General features: G+C 38.2%; 1 protein-coding gene across 1 annotated transcript; it reads left to right on the forward strand.

The window, feature by feature from the left end:
• The first annotated feature begins 1,519 nt into the window (after positions 1-1,519).
• Positions 1,520-11,962, forward strand: LOC130910141 (major histocompatibility complex class I-related gene protein-like). Its single transcript, XM_057827135.1, has 5 exons — positions 1,520-1,647; positions 6,203-6,490; positions 8,142-8,420; positions 9,105-9,410; positions 9,490-11,962. Exons 1-5 carry the CDS (start codon positions 1,599-1,601, stop codon positions 9,621-9,623), a joined length of 1,056 nt encoding a protein of 351 aa, XP_057683118.1. The 5' UTR covers positions 1,520-1,598; the 3' UTR covers positions 9,624-11,962.
• The last annotated feature ends 1,316 nt before the right edge of the window (positions 11,963-13,278 follow it).

Genomic DNA, 13,278 nt, shown 5'->3' on the forward strand with positions numbered 1-13,278 from the left:
CGTCATTTTGTGACGTAGGTGAGTAGGGTCTATAGACCCTACCCACCGACGTCACAAAATCACGTGCTCGCTGTATGGTTCCGCCCCCTTGTCCGTCATTTTGTGTCTGTATTATCAATGGTCTTAATTGATCGAGCAATTTATAATGCATTTCATGGAAGACCCGGTGCTTTCGGATGCCGTAAACTCACTTGATGCGTTGCATAAAAGGCGTTATGTAGAAAAGCTTCAGTTTATCCATTCGCCAGATCCATATTTGATGCCTAAATCGATGTTTTTCGACCCGCTGTCTCCGCGGTATTTGCCTGACATCTGCTAGCTACCCTGATATGTACAACTATCTTGTCCACACAAAATCAGCCTATTCTCACCAAAGTTTAAAACTTTAAGAGCTTGGAGGCTTATAAATACTTCGTTGCTGGTTGGGTGAAACAGGTCCTCGTCCACGAAAATTCGGCAGGAATCTATCTTGTGCTTGGAAAGGTGAGTTACGAAATTTTCAATTCAAAATCTTTTGTTATTGCTAACATCCACTGTCAAGTCTAATGTATTTCATGTCGTTTGTCAATGGAGTTAGGGCTTTTAATGTTCATACTGTTTAGCGATAGCACTCTCACTACATACATACGTGTATGTTGTCGGCGATTAGCCTAGCAATGATCTTAATTGTGGTTGTCAGCCCCAAACCCTCTAAATATATATTAAATGCATCTTACCAGATATAAAATGACTACTACATAATCTGTGGTAATCGTTTGGAGCCCAGTTTTCTCGTCGAATTGCAGCAGCCCATCTCGCTCTCTTCTCTCCGGGTCTCTCGGAATCCGGTAGAACTTCAAGTCTCTCCGTCTATCTTCTCTGTTATTGCAACTGACCGCCACACACGCCTTCACCATTTTGATTATTAATGTTAACGAGCAGAAAAACACGCCGTAAATAGGAGGAATGTACATAGCCGTAACAGGTAAACACGATGTGTTGACGGACAATTGGGCGGCACCAGTCAGGAGGGCGGAGTTGTGACGTCACGTGGGTAGGGTGTATTGGGGGGGCCGTGGCCACCCCTGGCCACCCCCTGGTGGCGCCACTGTTGTTAAAAATTTAAAAGTGTTCGTTGGCTGTCACTGAGAAGCATTTGCGATCACTACACAAAATAACATTATAAATTACCCCCCAGAAGGTCAGAGATGTAAAACAACCAGAGGATATAATAAATGTCGGCTCTTTTTCCGCCCTCGACACTCAAGCCATCTCTTTAACTGAACATTTGTATGTTCCACAACTTTACCAGTAAATTTGGCACCAGCTACATCATTTTTTGGACAGAATTGTTAGGTTCCTCACTAAACATTTCGTTCATACACTATTTACATGCATCTAGCATGAGGTTCAAACGCAAGTCCTAACGCCCTAGCAACAGTTGCTTAACGTCATGAATATTAATGAGCAAAGGTGACGTGTTAGCGTCTTCGTACTTTATTATTAAAAAAAAAAATATATTGTAAAACACATACCGCAACTTCCGTTTCCGGTGCTCTGTCATCCTCGATGCTGTTAACAGTCTCCCGAGTCAGGAGTCCTTGCTGTGAACGATCAAAATGGTCAAGTTAATCTTCGTTCTGCTGTTCATTAAGATGACATCGCCAGGTAAAAAAAGAAAAAAAAAAGTTTCTTGAAAGTGAAACTTCAATCGTGTTTTGTGTCTCCTCGTGATGTTTTGCTTTAACTTTTGCTTTTGGAACTGCACTGCAATTACCAGAAACAGAACAGAAACTGTTCGCCCGACTTCCATGGGCGGCTTTCACATCTTGATTAAAAACTTTGAGTACTGTGCAGTTGGAATGTTGTTCCATCACTCAATGGCTGCAGTGGCGCCTCCAGGATTTCTTTTTCTCAGTGTGGCCAAATGGGGACACTTATCTCATTTGCTGCCAATGACAACAGAAGACGTCCAATCAGGGGCGTTACTAGACCAAATACAATACTGGGGCACTGGCGAGCAAGCAACATTATTTTTTAGCATTTATACTAGTCCTTCTAAAAAATTAGCATATTGTGATAAAGTTCATTATTTTCTGTAATGTTCTGCTAAACATTAGACTTTCAAATATTTTAGATTCATTACACACAACTGAAGTAGTTCAAGCCTTTTGTTGTTTTAATATTGATGATTTGGGCAAAAAAGTCAAGAAAAAACAAAAATCCCTGTCTCAAAAAGTTTGCGTATTTCATCCGACTAATACAAAAAAATGTTTTTTAATACAAATAAGTCAACCTTCAATTAATTGTATCAGCTATTCACTCAATACTTGGTCGGGAATCCTTTTGCAGAAATGTGCCTGTGGCACTGCTGAGGTGTTATGGAGGCCCAGAATGCTTCGATAGCTGCCTTAAGCTCATCCACAGTGTTGGGTCTGGTGTCTCTCAACTTCCTCTTCACAATATCCCACAGATTCTCTATGGCAGGGATCATGAATTAAAAATCCTCTGGGTCCGAAATAAAAAAATTACAACAATCTCGGGTCCGGAAATATTTTTAATGCTTCTTTTTTTCCAAATAATACAAATGTATCTTTACGTGGCCATGCTGATAATTACAACATTCAAAAATGTAAATAATATATAAAAGGTGCATAAAACTAAAAAAGTGCATTAATTGAATCATTAAATAGCAACATAAGAGCATGTTCAAGACTTTTTTTTTTCAATTGTGGATGCTGACAGGGGGACTTGCTTTATTTTTTGACAGACCTCTTCTTTTTGCTTTCCATGAAGCAAAGTTTCAGCAACTGCACTCATACAATCTTTGACAATCGGTGCGTCACTAAAAGACTTTTTGTTTTGACCCAATATCCACGCTATTTTGAGGGAGCATTCATTTGTGCGTTGCTGTGCAGTGAATGAATGAACCATGAGCCTTGAGGTGCGATCATATTGAGCCCTTAATTCCGCTATTTTTTGAGAACGGATAGCAGAGTTCGTAGGGAAACTTTGCGAAAAAGCTGCCTGCTTCGTCTCATAGTGCCTTTTCAAATTGCTGCTCTTTACAAACGCTACAGTCTCTGAACAGATGAGCCATAGCGGTCTTGTGCTGCCGCCAGGTAAAATGAACAAAAATGTGTTGGTCCACTCCTCCTTAAACACTCTTTTTTCTGCATCAATCTTGCGTAATTTTGAGCACGCCATTTGCCGTACCTTTTTGCGCCTCTGCCTCCAACTTCATTCAGTATTTGGCTGTCACGCCGCGGAGTCTGGAAAGCGAGTGTGAGACATGCTGTTCTAAAAATAACTTTCAAATGCTTCACTCCCATTGGCTGACTCACGCGCATCACTGCTAAGGTTTTTGTTTGTTGCTCACCTCCTCTCTGCAAACCCGCAAACAAAAATGATTTTTATTGTTGCAACGTGTACTAGTCGCGACGGCTTGGGGGTCCGGAACCGGACCGAGGTCCGCGGTTCCGTGACCTCTGCTTTATGGGGTTCAGGTCAGGAGAGTTGCCAGGCCAATAGAGCACAGTAATGCCATGCTCAGTAAACCATTTACCAGTGGTTTTGGCACTGTGAGCAGGTGCCAGGTTGTGCTGTCTTTCTGTGTCTTAGGCTCTTGCTTCAGGGTGTCAATGATGGCCTTCTGGACAGCAGTCAGGTCGGCAGTCTTGCCAATGATTGGGATTTTGAGTAATGAACCAGGCTGGGAGTTTTTAAAAGCCTCAGGAATCTTTCGCAGGGGTTTTGAGTTGATTTGTCGATTCATATGATTAGGTTAGTCGCTTCTTTAGAGTACCTTCTCATGATATGCTAATTTTTTGAGATAGGGATTTTTGTTTTTCTTGACTTTTTTGCCAAAATCATCAATATTAAAACAATAAAAGGCTTGAACTACTTCAGTTGTGTGTGATGAATGTAAAATATATGAAAGTCTAATGTTTGTCAGTACATTACAGAAAATAATTAACTTTTATCACAATATGCTAATTTTTGAGAAGGACCAGTATATCATAAAAGGGCGTAGGTTCGGTCTCAAAATTGGTAGGGACGCAATAATAGGATAACCTGCATGTACACTTTTTGCTGGGGACAGGACACTAATAAGACCCATGGAAGTCCTGACCAATTTGGTACCCTAGGCAACAAATTCGTTGCCCCCTCCCCCATCTATTTTCACCACACATATTTAAACACTCACACTAAAAACAAAAAACATATTATCGCTTTGTAATTTATTATATAAAAAAGACAACAATGCAGAAATTAAAAGAAAAATGCTCTAATAACGATTCAAAAACACTTAAAAAACAAACATAAATAAAATAAATTACAATTGTTATTCCAATATGATTAACACCCACCCGCACAAACCTATATAAAGACACACAGAACACTTTAAAATGCAACTTTTTTTTTTTTTTTTTAACCTTGACCTATATAACCTTCCTCACCGTGTCTTCACTGATGCAAAAGCATCTATTGCCCTATCATATGACAGCTGTTTTGGAAGGTGCACTTCTTTCTCCATTGGCAGTTTGTTGTGGGAAGGTACTGGACTTGGTGCTGATGTGGATAAGCTGGCTGTAAAAGATGGCCCGGGATGTACAGAGGTGGAAGGAAAATATTTCAGAAGTGCATCTACAAAGAGAAGAAAGTGGTTACATTATATTAGTCAAATAGCTGTTGGTTGTGAAACCAGCATGACATAGCCATAATAGCGCCTAAATTCTTGCAGCCTACTGTACTTGTCTACTGGATCCGGCTACTATCTTTGATAGGCGTAGTTAAAAGAAAATAAATTCTTGAAGCACTGCAACTACGCAGGACTATCCAATAATAATTAATTAAATAATATATGATTGCAAGAAAAAAATTAATAAATTGAATCTTTTTTTACATGAATGGAATTGCCATTTTAATGAATTAATGACACATTTAATAACAAATGTTTTCATTTAAATCCATGGCAGCTTTAGTCCCCCTTACCACAGAACTGTGAAGTTATTAATTGCATATTTAATTGTGTATTTATTCAAATTAACCTTGGCACTTTTAGGCAAGGCAAATTTATTTGAAAAGCACAATTTAACACAAGGTAAAAGTGGTTCACATCACATGAAAATCAGCAAGAGCGATGCTGGGGTGGCACATGTGACCTTGGGGAACATACTTTTTCGCCGTACTAGAATAAAGTGTAATTGCTCATCCACTGAGTAGGTGGCAGTGGCGCTCTCATTTTCAGCATAAATGCAGTATTTTTAACCAAACAAGAGCACACAGCAAAGAGCACTGGAGATATGAAAAGCTAAGACGAAGAAATATGATGAAGCATATGTAGCATTTAGCTTTTGGCTTTGACGTTTAGTGCAGTGAGAGACGAGGAAAAACCAGTCTGTTTACTTTTTCTAAAAATGTTCGCAGCGGACAGCAGGAATTCTTTTTTTTCCAGCGAAACGTGCCAAATATTGCCAACAATCGTCCTGCTTTGTAAGGGTTACATCAGTAAACCAGCAAGCACTGTCAGCACCACATAAGGAGGCATACCAATTTGCATAATGCAAAATAACCCAACACCACAGCAAAGGAGCTGATACTGCCTGCAGCAAAAATAAAAACTGTCTCACTGTCCAATGACACGGTTGTTTTTGTTCTACTAATTTTTGTTTTTTTCAGTCTAATATTTTGGCATATTGTCCTCTCAAGTTAATGTTGCTAATCAATTTGAATTTATGATTATTTATTGATTTTATTTGATTTTTTTCAGTGTCAAATGGTCAAAATGTATCTTGAGTCTATTTTTACAGTCTGGATGTGGATTTTTTTTGTTTTTACTTTTTTTTGTTCTTTAATATTAAAAGGACACAATGTTATGTAGAGGTGTAAGAATTTTATAGAAAAATGATACTACAGTATATTTACAGAAACAGCAGAGTTGGTGGGTGGCCTGAAGGGGGCGTATTAGAAAATAATTGAGAAGCACTGCCTTAGGCACAGGGTTCACTAGCTTATTTTTCCCCTTCTGTCATTGTTTGCATTCTATCCTCATTAAAAATATGAAAATGTTTGGGTCGTTTGAGAAATTCCAAAAGTTTCAGATACTTTTTCATACCACTGTAAAACACTGAAACTAAGAAAATAGATTAAAAACCTTCCTACTGTTGCAAGTGCTTTAATGTTAACATGTCTTTTGTTAATTGTCCTTCCAATACGACAGCTGAGTTCTCCCTCAGTTTCTACCTGTCAGCCACCGAGATTCCTGCCAAGGTTTCCACAACCATTGTACACTCACAGTTTGTGGGTGTGGTCATGCTGAATAACGAGGTGGTGGGCTACTACGACAGCAAAAACAACAAGACTGCGGAACCCAAGCAGGCGTGGGTCCGAGCCTTCCTAAACGCAACACCCAATCACCTGGAGTGGTACAACACACTATGCCAGCGCCACCACAGCGACTTCAACACAGACATTAGTAACCTGAAGCACCGTTTCAACAAGTCGGGAGGTACCACAAATGCATTTTCTGCACCCCTTTTCATCTCAGATGGGTCATTTTTAAATAGGGAGCCATTTGTGTCCCGAGTATAAAGCAGTATTTTCACTAAAGCTGGACAAATATTCATTCATCAAAATGTTTGGGTAAGTAGGCGTAGAAACTAGGGCTGTCAAAATTATTGCGTTAACGGGCGTTAATTAATTTTTTAAATTAATCATGTTAAAATATTTGACGCAATTAACGCAGATGGACCGCTAAGACCGATTTAAATGACAATACAGTGAAACGCTCACTTGTTGTGTCTATGGAGTTTTTCCGCCCTCTGCTGGCGCTTGGGGGCGACTGATTTTATAGGCTTCAGCACCCATGAGCATTGTGTAAGTAATTATTGTCATCAACAATGGCGGGCTACTAGTTTATTAGTTATTTTTTGATTGAAAATTTTACAAATTTTATTAAAACGAAAACATTAAGAGGGGTTTTAATTAGGGCTGTCAAACGATTAAAAATTTTAATCGAGTTAATTACAGCTTAAAAATTAATTAATCGCAATTCAAACCATCACCATATTTTTCTGTAAATTATATATATATTCTGTAAAATAATTTGTTGGAATGGAAAGATAAGACACAAGATGGATATATATATTTAACATACGGTACATAAGGACTGTAGTGGGCATTTCACTCTACTGTCATTTAAATCTGTCTATGCTGTCCTCACTCCAAAGCGTCTACTTTTTCCAAAGCTAGACAGCTAGTGAACGACGCCTTAATAATCAGACTTCTTCCTTTTTCATCTGATTTATTAATAAAATGGCCTCAAACCATTGTCCTCTTTAGACCGTAGTGAAACTACAAAAAAAAAACAAGCATTGCATTAGCAACAACGTTAGCTTAGCACGCTATACAGGTTCACTAAACATAAACAAAAAGCGTCTCGTACAAAAAATATAACATTTCGCTTACTATCATAATATGTACATTCTTTACAACAACCATACTTACGGACAAATCTTGTCCAAGGATCATATAAGCACAACATTACAACATAGGCGTCAGTCCGAGACGTCGTGCAGCCATATTGAACTGGCAAGAAAGCAATAAACCATGTCGCAAAGCGACCACAAGAGTTCGCTGTTAGACAGCACAAAAAACCTTGCTGTAAAACTTACCAAAAGGAAGAATACTGTCTGAGCGGGACATGTACGTTAATTGCGTCAAATATTTTAACGTGATTAATTTAACAAATTAATTACCGCGCGTTAACGCGATAATTTTGACAGCCCTAGTTTTAATATAAAATTTCTATAACTTGTACTAACATTTTTCTTTTAAGAACTACGAGTCTTTCTATCCATGGATCGCTTTAACAGAATGTTAATAATGTTAAGGCCATCTTGTTGATTTATTGTTATAATAAACAAATAACATCCTTATGTACCGTATGTTGAATGTATATATCCATCTTAAGCCTTATCTTTCCATTCCAACAATAATTTACAGAAAAATATGGCATATTTTATAGATGGTTTGAATTGCGATTAATTGCAATTAATTACGATTAATTTTTAAGCTGTAATTAACTCGATTAAAAATTTTAATCGTTTTACAGCCCTAGTAGAAACCTTTTGGACTGAATACGTGTATGCTTCCACTAGGCATGCACATCATCCAGCGGGTGAGCGGCTGCGTGTTCGACAACGAAACGGACGCGGTGACCGGTTTTAACCGTTACGGCTTCAACGGTGAGGACTTTATCCTGTTGGACCTGGAAAAGAAGAGATGGATCGCAACACATCCGGCAGCCGTCACCACCAAAATCAATTGGGACAAAGAGACGGCCACCATCGAATACATGAAGTACTTCTACTTGGTTGAATGTCGCAAATTGATCAAGAAGTACATGGCTTTTGGGGAGGAGCACCTGAGCAAACAAGGTATATTGTATGACAGAGATGTTTTTTAACCCCTTGATGCATGAATTTAAGTTGAACTCTTTCATTACATTTCATACATTGAGGCATTTCATTTGTAAAATACATGTTAAAATCTTTGTTATTCGGGTTGCTTTTCTCTTTAGCACAGGACTTCTTTTTTCTTCTTTCTTTCAGAAAGAAAGATGACCAATACGCGGGGTCTGAAAGGCAAATTGTTGTTGGATTATTATCTTTGAATACCCGCTACTTTTTGAGCAGAATTCTAGTTTTGTATAGGCTAATGTTCCTGTTGTTGAAAGCACAAAAGTGTGTAATAAACAACTCGCACATTTATATTTTGCATTTTGTTTTCTTACTGTACCGAAAATTAACCGAATCGTGACCTCAAAACCGAGGTACGTACTGAACCGAGATTTTTGTGTACCGTTACTCCCCTAATATATACAGTATATATACTGTATATTTTAAATTATTTCCACTACTGTCTTCCTCCAATGCTTGTTGACACATTTTTGTTATCATTTAACATACAAAGCCTTTTGAAAATTAGACATTTTCAGGACACTTCCTTTTAACTCATCGGCTACAATTGACGTCTAGCGCCATCAATGGCACAGAAAGATGAGGATTGAGAGCCAGTCCTCCCAGATATTTTTCCCAAGTGATCCATGGTCTCTCCTGCAGCGTATCCCAAAATGGCGCTCCTCCAGAAGACGCCCCAGTTGCCAGTCTGTTGCCACGCTTCGGGCTTCTACCCGTATTATGCCGCCAACCTGTTTTGGAGGCGAAACGGCATAGAGGTCAAGAAGCACGTTGAACGCGAGGTTATCAAGCCTAACCACGACAGAACCTTCCAGAGGAGCGTGCACCTCAATGTGACGGCCATCCCGGAGCACGAATGGCCCGAGTATGAATGCGTCTTTTATTTTGACGAGCACCTGGAAGACAAATTGGTCACCGTCTTGGACAAAGCTGTGATCAGAACCAACTGTGAGTATATAGCTTGCAATACTTCAAAGTTTTACTTACTTGATGTCAAATCTCATATTTCTTTCTCTTGCGTGTCCAGATTTGGCTCCAGGACTAGTTCCGCGTGGTTTGGTGTTCGGAGGCCTTGTCACTGTTCTGCTGTTCTTCGTGGCTGGTGTTTCTGTGGTGTGCTGGTTTTGGAGAATAGAAGACGACAACGAGGAAGAGAAATGACCTTCATAATATTGTATCTTTAGAAGAATATGCTTTCAGACTGCAGGCATATCTGATTCCAATCTGTTTCGTCATCGAATCCGATTTTCAGTCCTGGCTGTTCACATTTTTTTTTTTCGCAAGTTTCCAAATCGGAGTTGGGTCTGTTCAGACTGACAGTTCCTGTGGCAAGGCATCATCCCGCGCGTGTAGTGTTTGACCTCATATAATTGCAACAGCGGCAACAAACATTTGACATGTGAGAAAGTATCTACAAGGTAGAGGAACAACGGGATATGACAGGTGGGGGGACCCCTAAAATTGTTATGCGTCACAGTCGGGAAAGTTACATTTATGTTGTTGGTTCCAAAACGTAAAAAGTCCCAGTTTGACACTCGGTTCGCTCGTCTTCCTCAAGCCCGCTGGACAGCGGCAGAAAAAAATACTCCCACTGCTCGTGTAGTTTGTTCCTTTCGTTCCAGCAAAAAAACTACTCCACAGAGCGAGATCCAAACGCAAACAAAAGGGCAAATGAGGGAATTAAAAAAACAAAAAATTATTCACTTTGAACGTTATATTCACAAAAATAGATTGATTGAGAGGTCAAAAAAACTGTCCTTCCTAGCGCAACTGTCTGCCCACACAGCTCCTTCCGGATATATCGTACATCATCAAACATGACGTCACATGCTAGTTTTATGAAATCAAACAAAAAAATCACTATGAACCTGAACAATTCACCAAACTATTATTTAGGCTCCTACATATGTATTCTCAAAAGAGAAATACAGACCGGATTAACAGGAAAACACCCGGCTATCTAACATGGCTAACTAAGACAAAGAAACGGCTAAATAAGAGCGTAACACAGTGACTTGGACAAAGTTAAAGTGTGTATAGACACACAGGTGAGTCAAACAAGACTTCGTTTTTGAAATATTCATAACATTAATAGCAATCCAGCCAGCCACGGCTTCTACTTTTAAGCTAACTGGGATAACCGTTAACATTTTGCTATTAGACAAGGCATACAGTATAATCTAAAGCAGCTAGCCATTTTAAACTTTTAATTCTTCTTTTTGGCTTGATGAATTGTTTAATATTACAGAACTTCATCTGGGTATATTTACTGTTATTAACTTCCATTGGTTTAATCGCCGTTCTAGACTGCCGCGGAAACATTCAAATCATAACATCATAACCAATTATACTTTTGGGAAAAAAGTGGAAAAAACATGTAACTTATTTATTGTGCATTAATGTGTATTCAAAAAAAAAAAAAAAAACACATTTTTGCGTTGTGCATGCGTGGGGGCCCCAGGGATTTCATGGTTGGAGCCCTAAGAGACCATAGCAACGACATTGGACCTCAAGTTTACTGTGTTTTGTGCTGTTTTAGTATAAATATTCAACGTTGTGTATAACTTGCTATTTATTTATTAATTTTTTTGTTACATAGATTTTAGCGTTGACGCTACATTTGAAAAGTCATCTGTGAAATGTTGTTTTACCCACTTGTGCCACTTAATATATGTTTTCATCTCCACTAGAGGTCATTATTTCATCTTAAACACCCAGCAAGTATGACTGCTTTTACTACCTTTGCACTCACAAGAATAGACTAAACAATCATGTTTCAATAAAGTAATGATGACTGCGATGCATATGTTAAGGAAGTTTTGAGACTCCGAATACTATATTTAAACATTTCTTGTCTTCATTTACCTATTTATTTTTCTTAAACAAACCGTCTGTTTCAAAAAAAAAAAAAAAAAAAATGCATATAAAACTAATATTTTTTAAGACACATATCACATATATTGAACCAATTTTTTCCCAACCTAATAGTTAAATTGTCTGGCGACAGAAATTGGAATCAACAAAATATTGCCTGCTGAACTTCCTTGTGTTATGGCTTTGTTTTGTTTTAATAGTCAAAAATAGTCAATAGTTTTAAAAGTCAATCGTTTTATAGCTTCTCGTCAAACCTCTGCCACACTCCTACTTCAAATGGACTGGACATCTAGTTGTGACCTAATTCAGTGGTGAGAAAGTGCATCCTGGCCAGAGGAAGAACAACTTTTTTTTTTTTTTTTTACCTCTATCACTGCCATTGACAGCGCTAGATGTTCATTCCATTTGAATTGAATGAAAGTTCATTCGCTGCCATACCTCCCATTGAAAATGGATTGGGCTTCCACTGGTGATAAATTCAACTCAGAGTAGAAGGATGATTGGATGTCTGTTATCATCTTGAGTTGGGACCAGTTGTTGGAAGCTAAATCTTGAAAAGCAGAGGTAAAGCAGCCAAAACGTTGACTCAAGAGTATTGTTACTTCAAAATAGTATTACAAAAGTAAAAGTAGTCTTTCAAAAAATAAACAAATAAATAAATACTTTAAAAAAGTATTTGTTGGAATAACACTCCAGTAATGAGTAACATTGTGAGTAATTGCTTACAATGGCTGTTATTTTTTTAAAGCAATGGTATGTTTTTTCTCCGCATGTCACTAATATGATCTATTATTATTACACTATACTATAACTTATATTACTATATTTGGGCCAAAAATGCATGTAAACCAGAAAAATCTACAGAAATGAAACACCCCCGGTCCAAAGACCATGAGTGCCCTCTAGTGGAGGAAGCATATTTCTAACCATGAAATTAAAATGATTATATCCGGTTTAAAAACTGGGATAGGACTTGAAATCCGCGCTTTCGAGTGAAATAATTCATTTTTTTTACAGTATACTAAAGACGCCATGTGATTGAACAGGCCAGGGAGAACATAGGATTGGGACTGCAAGCTTTTGTGTGGTCATGTAACTGTTTTGTTACGTCTGATTGGTATAATAGAGTCATGTGATTATTGTGACGTCTCATTGGTGAAAGCCTAATAGACGATGTAGAATAAAATAAAATAATAATAATAGGAAAAAAATAAATAAATAAAAACCCCTAAATATAACAACTGTAGTGTAGCCCAATGTAGTTGAGTAAGAGTAGCATTTCTTCTTCACAAATCTACTCAAGTAAAAAGTATGGCGTAGTAAAACTACCCTCAGAACAGTGTTGTTTTTGGCAGCCCTTTTAATTTTCGTCTCAGTCTTTTGGACGATAATACTTATTAGTCTTGGTCATATCTTAGTCATTTCAAAATGTGTTTGTCTTTGTCTAGTTTTTTTTGCTAAAAGTAAGTAAAAAAAAAAGTCGTCCGAGAGTTTATGAGGATGCTCGCCATTAGCATTAGCCTAATGCTAAGGTTATTTCTATGCTAACGCTACGAGTTGTATTTAGTGTGTGATGATCACCCAGCACAGACCTTAAAAAGCTAAAGCAACATTGCATATTCCCTCTGGCCCAGAAAATAAATCTTACCGTGTGTGCAAGCCTGCATGGAGAAGGGTAAGGCAGGGCACAGTACGTCACGAGTGTCACAACCAGACACTGCAATGATGCAGGCTAACTATACATAAAATGTCACGCAATGTGAACACATGACGGAAACTATTGCGCATTTTTGTCTCGTCAGACAATAACTGGCATTCGTCTTGTTATGTTTATGTCTACCAAAACACGTTATTAGCTTGTGATCGTCTAGTCATCATCGAAAAAAGTGACCGTTGACGAAATATTTTTGTTGTCGTCATCGTTGACGAAAACAGCACTGAT

This window comes from Corythoichthys intestinalis, chromosome 22 (genome assembly GCF_030265065.1).
Source record: "Corythoichthys intestinalis isolate RoL2023-P3 chromosome 22, ASM3026506v1, whole genome shotgun sequence".
NCBI classification, from domain to species: domain Eukaryota; kingdom Metazoa; phylum Chordata; class Actinopteri; order Syngnathiformes; family Syngnathidae; genus Corythoichthys; species Corythoichthys intestinalis.

Coding starts and splice junctions, on each gene's coding strand:
- LOC130910141 (XM_057827135.1), top strand. CDS start 1,599: ATGGTCAAGTTAATCTTCGTTCTGCTGTTCATTAAGATGACATCGCCA. Junction 1,648..6,202: donor CATTAAGATGACATCGCCAG/GTAAAAAAAGAA, acceptor CCAATACGACAG/CTGAGTTCTCCCTCAGTTTC. Junction 8,421..9,104: donor GGAGCACCTGAGCAAACAAG/GTATATTGTATG, acceptor TCTCTCCTGCAG/CGTATCCCAAAATGGCGCTC.